This window comes from Cynoglossus semilaevis, chromosome 14 (genome assembly GCF_000523025.1).
Source record: "Cynoglossus semilaevis isolate Cse_v1.0 chromosome 14, Cse_v1.0, whole genome shotgun sequence".
Lineage (NCBI taxonomy): Eukaryota > Metazoa > Chordata > Actinopteri > Pleuronectiformes > Cynoglossidae > Cynoglossus > Cynoglossus semilaevis.
The window spans coordinates 28,085,418-28,100,088 of NC_024320.1; the positions used below are offsets into that span (position 1 = coordinate 28,085,418).

General features: G+C 44.7%; 2 protein-coding genes across 2 annotated transcripts in view; both read left to right on the forward strand.

Annotated features, from left to right (window-relative positions):
• Positions 1–10,148, forward strand: part of notch1a (notch receptor 1a) — a 22,635-nt gene extending 12,487 nt beyond the window's left edge. The window contains 23 exon segments of the mRNA XM_008326299.2: positions 1,075–1,267; positions 1,369–1,514; positions 1,627–1,740; positions 2,035–2,154; positions 2,262–2,414; positions 2,511–2,739; positions 2,853–3,054; positions 3,166–3,319; positions 3,441–3,625; positions 3,767–3,899; positions 4,003–4,260; positions 4,371–4,483; positions 4,594–5,165; positions 5,257–5,697; positions 5,800–5,874; positions 5,876–5,937; positions 6,029–6,242; positions 6,350–6,434; positions 6,544–6,706; positions 6,799–7,097; positions 7,215–7,362; positions 7,461–7,558; positions 7,680–10,148. Coding sequence (XP_008324521.1) covers positions 1,075–1,267; positions 1,369–1,514; positions 1,627–1,740; positions 2,035–2,154; positions 2,262–2,414; positions 2,511–2,739; positions 2,853–3,054; positions 3,166–3,319; positions 3,441–3,625; positions 3,767–3,899; positions 4,003–4,260; positions 4,371–4,483; positions 4,594–5,165; positions 5,257–5,697; positions 5,800–5,874; positions 5,876–5,937; positions 6,029–6,242; positions 6,350–6,434; positions 6,544–6,706; positions 6,799–7,097; positions 7,215–7,362; positions 7,461–7,558; positions 7,680–8,936 — 5,414 coding nt within the window. The 3' untranslated portion in view covers positions 8,937–10,148.
• A 299-nt stretch (positions 10,149–10,447) lies between these two features.
• Positions 10,448–14,671, forward strand: part of camsap1a (calmodulin regulated spectrin-associated protein 1a) — a 17,440-nt gene continuing 13,216 nt past the window's right edge. Inside the window, 2 exon segments of the mRNA XM_017038940.2 lie at positions 10,448–11,188; positions 11,698–11,918. Of these exon segments, the coding sequence (XP_016894429.1) occupies positions 11,699–11,918 (220 nt within the window). The 5' untranslated portion in view covers positions 10,448–11,188; position 11,698.

A 14,671-nucleotide genomic window follows, 5' to 3' on the forward strand; every position in this document is an offset into this window, starting at 1 on the left:
GGAACAATGGTGTCAGATTCCCAGTGTGGGATGTGTGTGGGTAATAAAGAAAGGAACACAGTCCCCAACCTGACACACACACACAAAGCCCCAACTCTGCTCGAAAGCAGAAAAAATGTGATCTCAATCTGGTAAAGCGATATATGAAAAGCTGAAGAGCATCTGCTTCAATCAATCATCTGATTATTTGTATTGTTGTGTGACAAAAGAAAACAATGGGGGAAAAAAAAGTTTTTACATCGTCAACTCTTTATGGGACAACTTTTCATAAAGATGCTGTAATATCAAATCAAAGTTAGAGACAGTCTCCCTTCTCGTGGCCCAGCAGATCCGGTTCTGACTGGTGTTGGTTGTGTCATTATGTTGAAAGTAGGGCAGGGAGGAACAAGTGTGTGCAGGCTGCTGTGTGGCCCTCCTCCTCCTCCTCCTCTTTCTCCTGTCCGTCTTTTTGTGCGGATGGGGTTAGAGTGGAGGGCTTGGCGGGACGGAGACACAGGGGGACAGAGAACTATTGTAACTGCAGGTCAGGCAGTTAAGCCCTTCCTCCCTGATTGATGAGGAACAGAGGAGGAGGGAGTGGAGCAGAGGATCAGAGGGGGGTTTAATTGTTACTCGGCAGTGTGTGAAATGGGTCTGGCCTTCTGTCCCCATTAACAGCCCTGGGTAAGGTTACCTCTCGCTGCTTGGGGGGCGATGTGCACATGTGTGAATAGGTTGGGTAGATTTCCCCCCCCCCCCCCTTTTCACGGCAGCTCCACCCCCCTCCAATCCACTCCTTACACCTATTCAACAGGCTCCCTTTCAATCAGTGATAGAGAAGCAAAAGGGCCTCCAGGGACCGCCATGCTAGGCACACACTGGAGCTGCTAGAAAGTTGCGGCAGTCTTTACTGCTGGCTCACTCTATTATCACAAAAACCCCACGGAGCAAGTCGGCTAGCAGCATTCAACAGGTCAAAGAGAACCACATTAAAGCGTACACTCCATCAGATTGGCCGACGATGTTTGTCAGTTCGACTTTCACTAAAACATTCGTTGCTAACACGTGCTAAATCCAAAACGTATTGTCTTCCAGGAGTAATGTGCAACATCAACATCGACGAGTGTGCCATTAACCCATGTCACAATGGGGGTACGTGTGTTGATGGCATCAACAGCTTCACCTGTCTGTGCCCCGAGGGCTACAACGACGCCACGTGTCTGTCCCAGGTGGACGAGTGCAGTAGTAACCCCTGCATCCATGGACGATGCCAGGATCTCATCAATGGGTAGGCACTCTGAGAACAATGGCCAAATGGCCTCCTAATGAAGCTTGAAGAAGAAAACAACAACCAAACATTAAATATATACCTTATTATTTGATTCAAAGCTACAAATGTACCTGTGACTCTGGATGGAGCGGCAAAAACTGTGACATCAACAACAACGAATGTGAATCGAACCCATGCATGAACGGCGGAACCTGCAAAGACATGACCAGTGGATACCACTGCACATGCAGGACTGGATTTACCGGTCAGTTGCAATTTGACATCACATTGATTTTATTTTTAAGGTTTGCTCACAGAGAGTGTTGTTGTGCGGACAATTTCTAACCCTGGTGTGGTGTCTGATCTCACCCATGTAGGGCCTAACTGCCAGACTAACATCAACGAGTGTGCCTCCAACCCTTGCCTGAACCAGGGCACCTGCATCGATGATGTGGCTGGATACAAATGCGTCTGTATGCTGCCCTACACCGGTATGACGTGTGTCTGCTTTTCCCTTTAAACACACAAAGTCCTGCATTATCTTGTGTTCACAACACACAGTCCTGTGTGTGTTGGTGGAGCTCATAGGAGCCGGAGTCCTGGATCCAGCAATTGGCTTTGTTCCAGTTGTTCTGTTTCCTGTCTGTGGTCACACAATGGCAGGAAACAGGAAATGGATAAGGAAGCGGGGTTTAGGAAAGGCATCATTTACAGAGGATTAGCAACCACTTTAGATTTGGTTTGGTATTTCGTGTCTTTAGGTTCTATCTGCTCTCTGCTTCCAGGTGATAACTGTGAGACCCTGCTGGCGCCCTGCAGCCCAAGACCCTGTAAAAACGGCGGTGTATGTAGGGAGTCTGAAGACTACCAGAGCTTCTCCTGCATCTGCCCTGATGGATGGCAAGGTATGATTATAGAGTCCCTTATTTTATTTTTATTTTATATATTTATGATATATATTTTATACCTATCATGGGTATATACTTCTACTGATTTTCCTTCTTTTTTTAAGGTCAAACATGTGAGTTTGACATCAACGAATGTGTGAAGAGCCCATGCCGCAATGGTGGGATTTGCCATAACACTATGGGTGGCTACCAATGTAAATGCCAGCCGGGTTACACTGGCCAGAAGTGTGAGACTGACGTCGACGACTGCAAACCAAGTATGAGCTGAATCACTGAGCTTCAAGTACACACGTCAGCTCAAATCTGGATCCAAGAAATAAACAAACCTTTGTCTCCCCCTAACTGTCTTCCAGATCCCTGCAGTAATGGTGGTCTTTGTCACGATGGCATTAACAGTTTCACCTGCACCTGCCTGCCTGGCTTTCGTGGTGGCAGATGTGAGCAGGACATTAATGAGTGTGAGAGCAACCCCTGTAGAAATGGAGCCAACTGCACAGATTGTGTCAACAGCTACACCTGCACCTGTCCACCTGGCTTCAGTGGTATCAACTGTGAGATCAACACCAATGACTGCACTGACAGGTACTCACCTAGTCACAGTACTGCCCTGTGTCCCTGTGTTTGTCATTTTTGTGAGGATAATTCTTTACAGAGAAGTCATGTTTACCTTGTTATTTGTTTCTGTTTTTCTGCAGCTCCTGCTTTAATGGTGGAACGTGTGTGGATGGAATCAACGCTTTCACCTGTCTGTGTCTCCATGGGTTCACTGGCAGCTACTGCCAGTATGATATCAACGAGTGTGACTCCAAGCCCTGTCTCAATGGAGGAACTTGTTATGACGGGTATGGGACGTATAAATGTACCTGTCCTCATGGCTACACAGGAATCAACTGTCAGGTAGGAAAAAAATGTCTCTGTCTGTTGTTGATCGATTTATCATAAATGCCATTCATTTATGAGCTGTACTGCAGAAATATAATTAAACCTAATATTTTTATATTGTTCCAGAATCTTGTACGCTGGTGTGACTCTTCCCCGTGTAAAAATGGTGGCTCATGCTGGCAGCAGGGAGCCTCTTACACTTGCCAATGCCAGACTGGATGGACCGGCCTCTACTGTGACATCCCCAGTGTGTCCTGCGAGGTAGCAGCCAAACAGCAAGGTATGTTAAAAAGGCCACTTGACTTTCATGGTTAATTTAACTTTCCTCCATGTGTTGAGACATTGTTTCTAGTACTTTGACACGTACATTCTTTAAATTTTGTTGTTGTATTTTTTTTTAGGTGTAGACGTTGCCAATTTGTGCAGAAACTCTGGCCAGTGTTTGGACGCTGGAAACACACATTACTGCCGCTGTCAGGCGGGCTACACTGGGAGCTACTGTCAGGAGCAGGTGGACGAGTGCTTACCTAATCCCTGCCAGAACGGCGCCACTTGTACTGATTATTTGGGAGGCTACAGTTGTGAGGTAGGAAACAAGAGAATGGAAACATAAGCAGAAATGTAGCCCAATGTTTCTGCTTTACATTCCTGTTAGTTGTTAGTCCTTAAATACTGGTGTTAAAAACAATAAAAGAAATAATGACGTTTCTTCCTACTCTTACATCAGTGTGTCCCTGGTTACCATGGAGTGAACTGCTCCAAAGAAATCAATGAATGCCAGTCTCAGCCTTGCCAGAATGGAGGCACGTGCATTGATCTCATCAACACGTACAAGTGCTCCTGTCCCAGAGGAACACAAGGTACAAACAAACATACTGTCGACATGAACCAGGCACTAACGTGATGATAAAAAAAAATGAAGGAGAGAACTTAAGATATGGATTTTCTTTCTGTCTCCAACAGGTGTCCACTGTGAGATCAATTTGGACGACTGCAACCCCTCCATTGACCCACTGACCAAAGAACCCAAGTGCTTTAACAATGGCAAGTGTGTGGACCGCATCGGTGGCTACCAGTGTGTGTGTCCCGCTGGTTACGTGGGTGAGCGCTGTGAGGGTGACGTCAACGAGTGTCTGTCAGACCCATGTGACCCCAGAGGGTCCTACAACTGTATCCAACTGACCAACAGCTACCACTGCGAGTGCCGAACGGGATACACAGGTATAAAAGGGCCCCCTAGTGGCAGAGTTTGCAAATGGCAATGTGCTAGATTTCAATAGAATGCAGTGAATGTTACGGTGTGTTTGACACCTATTGTTGCTTTTCTTCAGGTCAGCGTTGTGATAAGGTGTTCGATGGATGCAAGGGAAAACCTTGTAGAAATGGAGGAACATGTGCTGTTGCCAGTAACACACCTCATGGTTTCATCTGCAAATGTCCTCCGGTGAGTAGACAAGGGAGAACCAGTTAGAGAATTCACTCTTCAACTCTCAGCTTCTGTTCCTGTCCTCAGTCATAGCTCTGATTGTAACTGCTTTTCATTTCTGTCTGTAGGGCTTCACCGGTTCTTCCTGCGAGTACGATTCCCGCTCCTGTGGCAACCTGAACTGCAGGAATGGTGGAACATGTATGTCAGGCCATCTAGGCCCACGCTGCCTGTGTCCACCTACCTTCACCGGTCCAGAGTGTCAGATGCCCACTGACAACCTCTGCATCTCCAACCCCTGCTACAACGGAGGAACCTGCCAGATTACCTCTGAGGCACCGTTCTTCCACTGCAGCTGCCCGAGCAATTTCAACGGCCTGCTGTGTCACATCCTGGACTATTCGTTTGTCGGAGGCTTTGGTCGGGACATAACCCCGCCTCCGGAAGTGGAGGTGAGCTGTGAGATTCCTCAGTGCGATGAGTGGGCGGGCAACCACATCTGCGATTCGCTCTGCAACAACCACGCCTGTGGCTGGGACGGAGGAGACTGCTCTCTGAATTTTGACGATCCGTGGCAAAACTGCTCAGCTGCACTGCAGTGCTGGCGGTATTTCAATGACGGGAAGTGTGATGGCCAGTGCAACAGCCCAGGTTGCCTTTATGATGGCTTTGACTGCCAGGGACAAGAAGGTCAATGCAAGTGAGTACAAAAAACCAAACCTAGACTCTTTGTGTTCTTAAAAAACTCAACACAAGAACAATAAACAATAATCTCTCTGTGTCTGTTTCAGCCCCCTCTATGATCAGTACTGTAAAGATCACTACGCTGATGGCCACTGTGACCAGGGATGCAACAACGCCGAATGTGAATGGGATGGACTGGACTGTGCCAACAACATGCCAGAAAAGTTGGCCGACGGACACTTGATTCTGGTCGTTCATATTCCACCAGAACAACTCAAAAACCATTCCTCAGCCTTCCTCAGAGACCTCAGCAGTGTTCTTCATACCAATGTGGTGTTTCGCCGGGATGTCAGGGGAGAACCCATGATCTTCCCGTACTACGGCAACGAACAGGACCTTGTTAAACATAACATGCTGAAGCGCTCTGCAGACGGCTGGCCGGAATGGGCTACAATGCCAGCAAGTGTTTTGGGTCAGGTGAAGGAACGTGTGTCTTCCATGGTCAGCCCACGGAAGCGCAGAGAGCTGGATCCTGTCCAGGTCAAAGGGTGAGGATCACACCAACAGAACAGACCGCTGGACTATGAGAGATCAAATGTATGTAGCTGGATTGAAGAGCTAAAGAGTTAACAGAGCGATTCTTTTTTTAGTTCCGTGGTGTACCTGGAGATTGACAACCGTCAGTGTTACCAGCAGTCGACCGAGTGTTTCCAGAGCGCCACAGACATTCCTGGGAGCCCTGGCCTCTAGTGGAAATCTCAACGTTCCCTATATTGAAGCTGTCACAAGTATGTAACAGTTACTAATTTATTATTACCAATATGTTCATAGTTGTTAATTAATTAATAATAACACGTACAACCTAACTTGTCTTCGCAGGTGTCAGACCCACTCAGTCCAATTCAGAGCTCTACCCCATGTATGTTGTCTTCCTGGGCTTGGCGGCTTTGGGCTTCGTCTGCCTGGGCGTTCTTGTGTCTCGTAAACGGCGTCGAGAACATGGACAGCTTTGGTTTCCTGAAGGCTTCAAGGTGTCAGAACCCACCAAAAAGAAACGCAGGGAGCCACTGGGAGAGGATTCTGTTGGACTGAAGTGAGTGCAGTCACTACCTGTAATCATTCTGTGTACGATGTGAGCAAAGTATGTAATATACAATGCCATTTTTAATCTATGAATTCATCTATAAACTTTTTAAACAGGCCTATGAAAAACTCAGACATCAACCTTATGGACGACCATCAAAATGACTGGGATGACGAGGATCCAGACTGCAGGCGATTCAGGGTAAGAAGAACAAACAAGTCTCTTGTTGTCAAAATACATATCCACGCTCTTCTTAATGTTCCTTGTTAATAACTGATAATGACCTCGTGATGACTGCTTGGTCTTTCAGTTTGAGGAGCAGGCTATGCTGGATTTGAGTGACCACACTGATCAGAGGAAATGGACACAGCAGCACCTGGATGCGGCTGACCTTCGTATCCAATCCATTGCCCCCACTCCTCCTCAGGGGGAGATAGAGAACGACTGCATGGACGTTAATGTCAGAGGACCAGGTGTGTGAACCTTAATATTCTACATCTGTTATTTACTGTGAACCCTTAAACCCTAAATGGGAGTACGGTTTAATTCTCAACGTGTCTTTCAGATGGTTTCACTCCCCTAATGATCGCGTCCTGCAGCGGAGGTGGAATGGAAACTGGAAATAGTGAAGAAGAAGAAGATCCCTCTGCAGAAATCATCTCGGACTTTATTTACCAGGGCGCCAACCTTCATAACCAGACCGACCGCACAGGCGAGACAGCGCTGCACTTGGCTGCTCGCTACGCACGGTCCGACGCCGCCAAACGCCTCCTGGAGTCCAGTGCCGACGCCAACGTTCAAGATAACATGGGCCGCACTCCGCTTCATGCTGCCGTGGCTGCAGATGCTCAAGGGGTGTTCCAGGTAAATTCTAAATCTGCATGACTTTCTGATGACCTCCAGGGCCGAACACGACTAGTTTACTCTAGTTTAGTAAAGCATAAAAACAAATAAATAACAGTGCAACTCTCGTTCTTTCAGATTTTGATCAGAAACCGTGCGACCGACCTTGACGCCCGTATGCACGATGGGACAACACCACTAATTCTGGCGGCCCGATTGGCTGTTGAGGGCATGGTAGAAGAACTCATCAACTGCCACGCTGACGCTAATGCCACAGATGAATCTGGTAAATGACATATTTTTAGCACATCATCTTTACTTTTTCTCAAGATTCCCCTATTCATCCGGATTGTTTTATTCAACCCTTGAACTCTCTGGTTACAGGTAAATCTGCTCTTCACTGGGCCGCAGCTGTGAACAATGTAGAAGCTGCTGTGGTGCTACTGAAAAATGGAGCCAACAAAGACATGCAAGACAATAAGGTAGGTTAAGCAATTTAACTGTAAAGAATGTACTTAGCAAAAAATTCACCTCCATGAGAATACTGTTTATGAGCTGCACCAAAATATCAGGCATTAAACTCATTGTGGTTTCTGTTTCTAGGAGGAGACACCGCTCTTCCTTGCCGCCCGTGAGGGCAGCTATGAGACGGTCAAGGTTTTACTTGAGCACTTTGCTAATCGTGAGATCACTGACCACCTCGACCAACTGCCCAGAGATATTGCACAGGAGCGCATGCATCACGACATTGTCCGACTTCTGGACGAGTATAACGTGGTCAGGAGTCCAGGGCTTCACAGCGCCCCCATTAGCACTGCCAACTTCTCCCCCCCTCTTTGCTCTCCTAATGACTACCTTAGCAACCTGAAGCCTAACCTCTCTGGCAAGAAGGTTCGCAAGATCAGTTCTGCAGGAAAAGGGGGCAAAGATGGAGGCAAAGATAATAGGCTGAAGAAGAAAAAGTCCATGGATGGGAAAAATAACTTGTTGGACACATCAGCTGTTCTTTCTCCCGTTGATTCCCTGGAATCTCCTCATGGCTATCTATCCGATGTAGCCTCCCCACCCATGACGTCACCCTTCCAGCAGTCCTCGCCCATGTCTCTAAATCAACTACAAGGCAATGCAGATTCTCATATGGGCCAGATGACCATGGGAAAGGATATGGGTTGCATGTCATTTGACCCCAACCCACCGCGTCTCTCTCACCTGCCAGTGTCCAGCCCCAGTGGCCAGGGCGCAGCATCTTTAGGTGCCAACAGAGGGGGCCAGTGTGACTGGGTCTCCAGGATGCACCCGGGACAGCAGGGAGGCTTTACACAGGCACCTTCCATGACTCACAACATGATGGGTCCCCTGCATGGTGTCAGTACTGCCACTCTATCTCAAATCATGGGCTACCAGAATCTGCAGACCAGCCACCTCAGCTCACCTGCGCACATGATGCAACAGGGACGCTCGCGGCAGCTGCAGCACCAGAACTCCAATTCCACCACGACCGGCCAGCCGCGCAATCCCGGCTTCCCCAACATTGAGCTAAACGGCTCTGACATGCAGCAAAACATTGGCTCAGGCCGATCGATGCCAATCCACACTGTGATGCCTCAGGAGACACAGATCCTCAGCGCACAGTTTTTAACGCCCCCCTCCCAGCACAGCTACAACGGCCCCATGGACAACACACCCAACCACCAGCTTCAAGTCCCCGACCACCCATTTTTAACTCCTTCCCCTGGTTCCCCGGACCAGTGGTCCAGCTCGTCCCCACATTCCAACATGTCTGATTGGTCGGAAGGCATCTCCAGTCCGCCCACAAGTATCCACTCACAGATGAATCTGATCCCTGAACAGTTTAAATAGAGACTTCTTGAACTGTGAAAACACGATGACAAACCTGTCGCTGAAGACTGAAGACGGTCCTTTGAAAATTAGTTTTTATACTAACATTAAGGAATAAAGTTTTGGTAATTTTGTATTTATTTATATGCCTTTTTTGACAGTAAATTTAAGGAAATTGTTTTTATATTTATGCTTTACACCTTTGTTTTTTTTTTTGTTTTAATTTGTTATGTATGGAAAGATTAGAAGCTGTTTGAAGGGAGTGTGTATCAGGAAAACCACTCCTTGATGTGTACACTGGTTATTTATTTGTGTCTTTTGTTGCTAATTTCACTGGATTTATTTTTATTACAGTGTATTGTCTTCCCAGAGTTCAATATACTGCGTTGAATTTGTACATTATTTTATTTTATAGTTTATTTGACAAGAGATTCAGTATTAAGTAATTATATTTTAACCTCTTTTGTCTTTAAAACGACACAGATTTTGTTACTGAAAAAATATAAACAAGTCTTATCACTGTGTTAGATGATGATCCAATCTACTTTTATAGAATATCGTCCCCTTTACGGTGGCCTACCACGACCACCTCAAATGGCAAAATATATGAGAAAAATTCTAACTTTTTTTGGACCTTAATGCACAGAGCAGACTTCTCTTAATTAACAAGGGATTTATTTCAATATGAGTGGGAAAGACCGATGAACCGACCAGGGCCTCTTCAGTCGAATAACGTTCCTGGCCGGTTTATTTATTTGTGATCCTTTATGATGAAAGGACTGACTCGTTGCTTCATATTGCATCATGTATGAAGGATTACAGCTGTCATGTTAAACCTGTTTAGTGTTAAATTTTGCAAACTTGTTGTAGAAAGATCGAATGTTACATTTGCCATATTTCAAAATAGTGCCAGTGTGATTCAGTTTTTCTTGAGAAAAGAAAAGAAACGTATTTGTGAAAAAAAAAAGCTTTTGAAGAGAACACTGATTTTTTTTAAGTAAATAAATGGGACCTTTATGTTATAACTGACATCACCTGCACTTTATCGTAGAGTGTGGCTGAAGGTGTTTCAATGTCATGTTTTATAAACTAATCCAGAGATAACGATGTTTTAAAGAGAAGATGTAATTCAAAATCTAATGTTCATGCAAAGTTGTAGTTTGCGAAGTATTTCCTGGTTTTAATGTTTTGTAAAAAATTGTCTTGATTCAATAAATAAAACTGCTGTTAAACTTTAAAAATTCATCTGCCATAATTCCTACTCTGTTTCTTAACTACAGCCCACGATTTTACCCAGCAAGTTACTAGTGTCTGTCGCCCTCTGGTGGTAATAATATAATACTGCCATGGGACGTGGTAGTATGATATTGGAGGTAGATAACGTAGATAGCTAGATAGATAACTAGCTAGATAGCTAGCTAGATAGCTAGATAGGTAGCCCCCCCGAACTTTATTTATCCCTCGGGAGTTACCTTCGGGAAATTAAGATTACCGTAGTGTTAGTATTGTACTATTAGAAAATATAAAATACAGGTTAACTGAAAAGAATTTTTTTCCCCCTTATTTTATTTGTATATATATGTGTTTATTGTTTCTCCATTCTCTTCTGTGCCATTGGATTGATAAACTTATTTGAGCCATTTACCGTTTCTTTAAAGGGACAGTTTAGCCTCGTTATTGGTTTTAGTGGTAGTTTTTAGTGGTGTTTTGGGTTGATGACGATCAAACAAAAGACAAGAATCAATTCAATACAGTCACGGTTATCTCTTCACAACAATTGGTCCTCTTCGTAACCTCACCACTAGATGCTGCTGCACCTCTCGACAGCTCTGTGGCAGAATCAACGACACGCCAGTCCCACAGTGCCCTCTACAGGTTGATAGGAGTTGAACACCGAGGACAACGCTCGTCCCCATAGAGACAGGCTCCCACAAACAGGGCTGTCCTTCGCTGTGAGCCGATGCTGAGACCGCCGACCTTCGGGCTTCAGCGAACACGCAGAGAACCGTATTCCGGACGATTCGTTTTCATTTGTTTTTACCGCTAAACATTGTCACCAGGATTACAATCGAGCCGCCGGCGCAGCGTTATCCTAACAGGCCGGAGATTTATCCGTGTGGCCACTGCCTGATTCCGGTCAGGGAGGAGTCTGTATCCGTTATTCTCCAGCGTCAGCCGAGGCTGCAGGCCACCAGCAGCTGCAGCATGTCGGTGATTTAACAACATTCATCTCCGAGCTTTGCAGAAGAAAACCCCCCAATGAGCTCGTAGAGGTGAGTCTTTGTCCGTCTGTGTTCGCAGGTTGTCACGCACACACTAAACAGGCTGAAGACAACAGACAGAGCCGGGTCAGTGCTGCTTCATCCACCGGTCAATAATATATCCAGTTTAAACTGGACCACAGACTAAACACCCCAACAACAGCTTTTATTAATGCAGACAATCTTTAAAACGCACATAATTTGAATCAAAACAGACGAGGAGCTCCTGTTAGGTGTGCAGTTTTTCGACACTTTAGCCGAGAAGCTTCCAAGGCTGTGCTAATTAGTGTTTAGGTGTGTGTTTGTTTGGTTTTTTTACCACATTATTTGACCGTAAAATATGTTATTATATAATGTGGAACTGAAGCTACTGTTACATCACCTGTAGGTCAGTGCTAGGGAGTGGGGTACATTTGGGTTTCACTGCATCACAAACTGTATTTACCCGAATGGAGCCGGGCCTTGGTTGTTGTTCTTCCTGTGAATGAAGTGATGTGGCTAACAGTGCTGTCTCTGTGCAGGATGGATGTGGAGGTGATAGGTGCAGGCAGGGCTAGCACCTGGAGGAGAGGAGCAGAAGATGAAGAGGAGGAGGAGGATGCCGGAGGTGGTGTTGGTGGAGGAGGAGGAGGAGGAGGAGGAGGTGTGGAGGCTCAAAGTGTACCTCTGGATCTCTACGACTCTGCCCGAGCCAAAATAGAAGCGAATCTCCGTTGGCTGTTTGCCAAAGCCTACGGTATCGGTAAGGCTCTCTTCAACTTGTTGTTGTTGCCTACTACATTACCCAAATAGTATGTGTGGGTCACCTTTGAGAATAATAATAACAGCACGCTGTTAGCTTTCATGTGGCCCAGACTAAATGCAGCCTACGAAACGTCAAACATAGTTCACATCTTTCTGGAAAATATCTGGAATTCGTAGTATAACCTAACTAGAACCTAACCTGTCTCATATCTGGACCCTTTTTTTGAGTCCCTCTGGGTGACAGGTGGCAGGTCAGAGGCACAGCTTGCAACCCATATCTGAGAACCATGTTGACCGACCAAGTGCCATGATTCTCTGCCATATTTTCTGGACCAGTGTTCCTAAATGATCAAACCCTGGGACACACCCTAATTCATTTACCATCTTTTTCAGTGAAGTTCATATAACAGTGACGTTGCTCAGGGTGATAAGCTTTCAAATTATACTAATCTATTACTTTTCTTTGCTGTGTGGTTAATATCGCTTTATTGGTAGTTTTCTAAAAAAAAAAAGTTGTTTAGTTAAAATTTTATGCCGAGATACGATTTTTTTGCTGTTCAGAATATAGTTTAAATTCAACTGCTGTGACGTCACACGCCGTGTTCATGGAAGTAAACATGGCTGCTACACATGTCAGTGTGTGTTTATGAATTTGGAAGTCGATGTGCCCTCGGGGTCAGTCACAGTACGTCCCCTCTCCCCGAGGCAAGAGGCTTTGGCCCCCCATGTCCAGAGAACCAGTTGAACTTTGACGTCGATTTTATTCTTTCCACTGACTTGCTCATTTAAAGGTGTCTGCATGCTTGCATATTTTTTTGCCTCGCTGGGCCTCAGTGATATAAAAGTCAGAATGTGATACGACTGTGGTCGCTCTAAAAAAAAACATTTTTAGGACCACATACAAACTGGCCTGGGTGGAATTTGAATAATATTAGATATCGGTTTCATATTTTCCATATTGGTTTCAAAACGTTCGATTTTGTCCTTTGTGTGTTCGATTTTAGTGAAAGAGTGAGGTTTGTGTTTTCACTTTTGCCTGGACGTAGCCTTAGTGAAAGAGTGAGGTTTGTGTTTTCTGCGAAGATGGAGAAGTTTAGAGCAAAGACATTCTTCATCCAAAGATATCAACTGTTTTCTAGAGCAAAGACAGAGGCAGCGTGAACTTCATCCAAAGATATCAACTGTTTTCTCCAGCACTGTAAACCAAACCTACTGTGTGAGAAACAATGTATTAGAGCTGTGTGTTTGCAAGAATCTGGCGATACGATATGTATCACGATACCGGGGCAACAATACAATATATTGCGATACTATAGGCATATGTGGTATATTGCATATATATGCGATATATTGAGGAGATTTTTAAAACATTTTAATTGCAGGAAAACTTTCAGCATAGTGAACATACACAATACCGTTCCATGTTTAACTTCAGGTTAATAACATTGGAGCAAAGGAATCTACATTTGTATTCGTTAGAGAAGAAATCAAAAGAAAGCAGAAAAAAATGAACCTACGCCATGAATATTTGCATGTTAATAGAGCATTATTATATTGCTTAAACTGTTAAAATTTTTTAAAAAATTAACAAATCCTTAAAGAAAACAGCAGGGCCTTTCAGGGGAGATGAGTGTAGAGAGAGGGTTAGAGCAGAAAAAACCTCAGTCATCATAGTGATGCAGAATGGAACTCAGATATTTACTTCCCTGCAGTGTGTGTTGCAGGCCGTGACTCAGTGTCTCTGTGTCTGTAATAAAAGCCGAGCATGAAGCAGCAGCTGAGTGCAGAGGAACAACAATATGACGGAACCATTACCTCTGTCATCATCAACAGAACTGTAACTATCACAGGGACTTTCTGGGCTGCTCTCAAAACAAATCAGATTTTATGGAAACTCTTAAATTTGATTGGCTCCCTGTGTCATTGGTGTGCCAGGAACATTCTAGAAATATGAACAATATGTTTACTTTTTTGATCCCAGACTGGGGAAATTTTTGACATATAGATAGATAGATATGTAGATAGATGCATGCATTATGAGAAATCAAATTTAAAAAATCAGAAATAAAAAGACCTGTTGTTGATGAATGAGGTTTATTTACCATCCTAGGTTTTTTAGGAAACCTGGATGGACTGAAGAGAGTCACCGTTGTTGCTGTACATCATGAGTGTGGAGACACTGAGGTGTGGGTGATCCTGATCACACCATCGCCGCCCTACTGGGTGATAATAATAACACCGTCACTGTGATGTTGTGAAAAAGCAGATGTTAAATTTCCGTCTGTTCTTTAAACAGATCTGCGTTAATCAGCGAATCGACTAAATTAATTATGTTGTAGCTAAAGAGTGAGTGATACATTAGTTCAGCTACAGTCGGTTTTGTTTTTGTTGTCAGTGAGAGAGAGAGAGAGAGAGAGAGAGAGACAGTCAGTTATTGGATTAGAGGAGCAAACCAAACTCACTGATGTGAAACACAGTTGTGCGAGAAGGGCCGTGTTGTCTGTCAGCACTGGGGTGAAAGGTCAGCCTGGCCGGTCACATGGTTAAGTGTGTAATGAGATTGGATCTGAAGACTTGTGTCTTAATTTAACATGAGGTTAAGGTTAGAGCAAAGAACTGCTTTCTAAATCCAGACTTCACAGCAATGGAATAAACAAACAGGGTTGTCCTGCCTTTCTATTCCACTCCAACTCCGACTAATTTGATTTGTTATTAATGTGATTATTACCATTTTAGACTATTTGTTGTAGT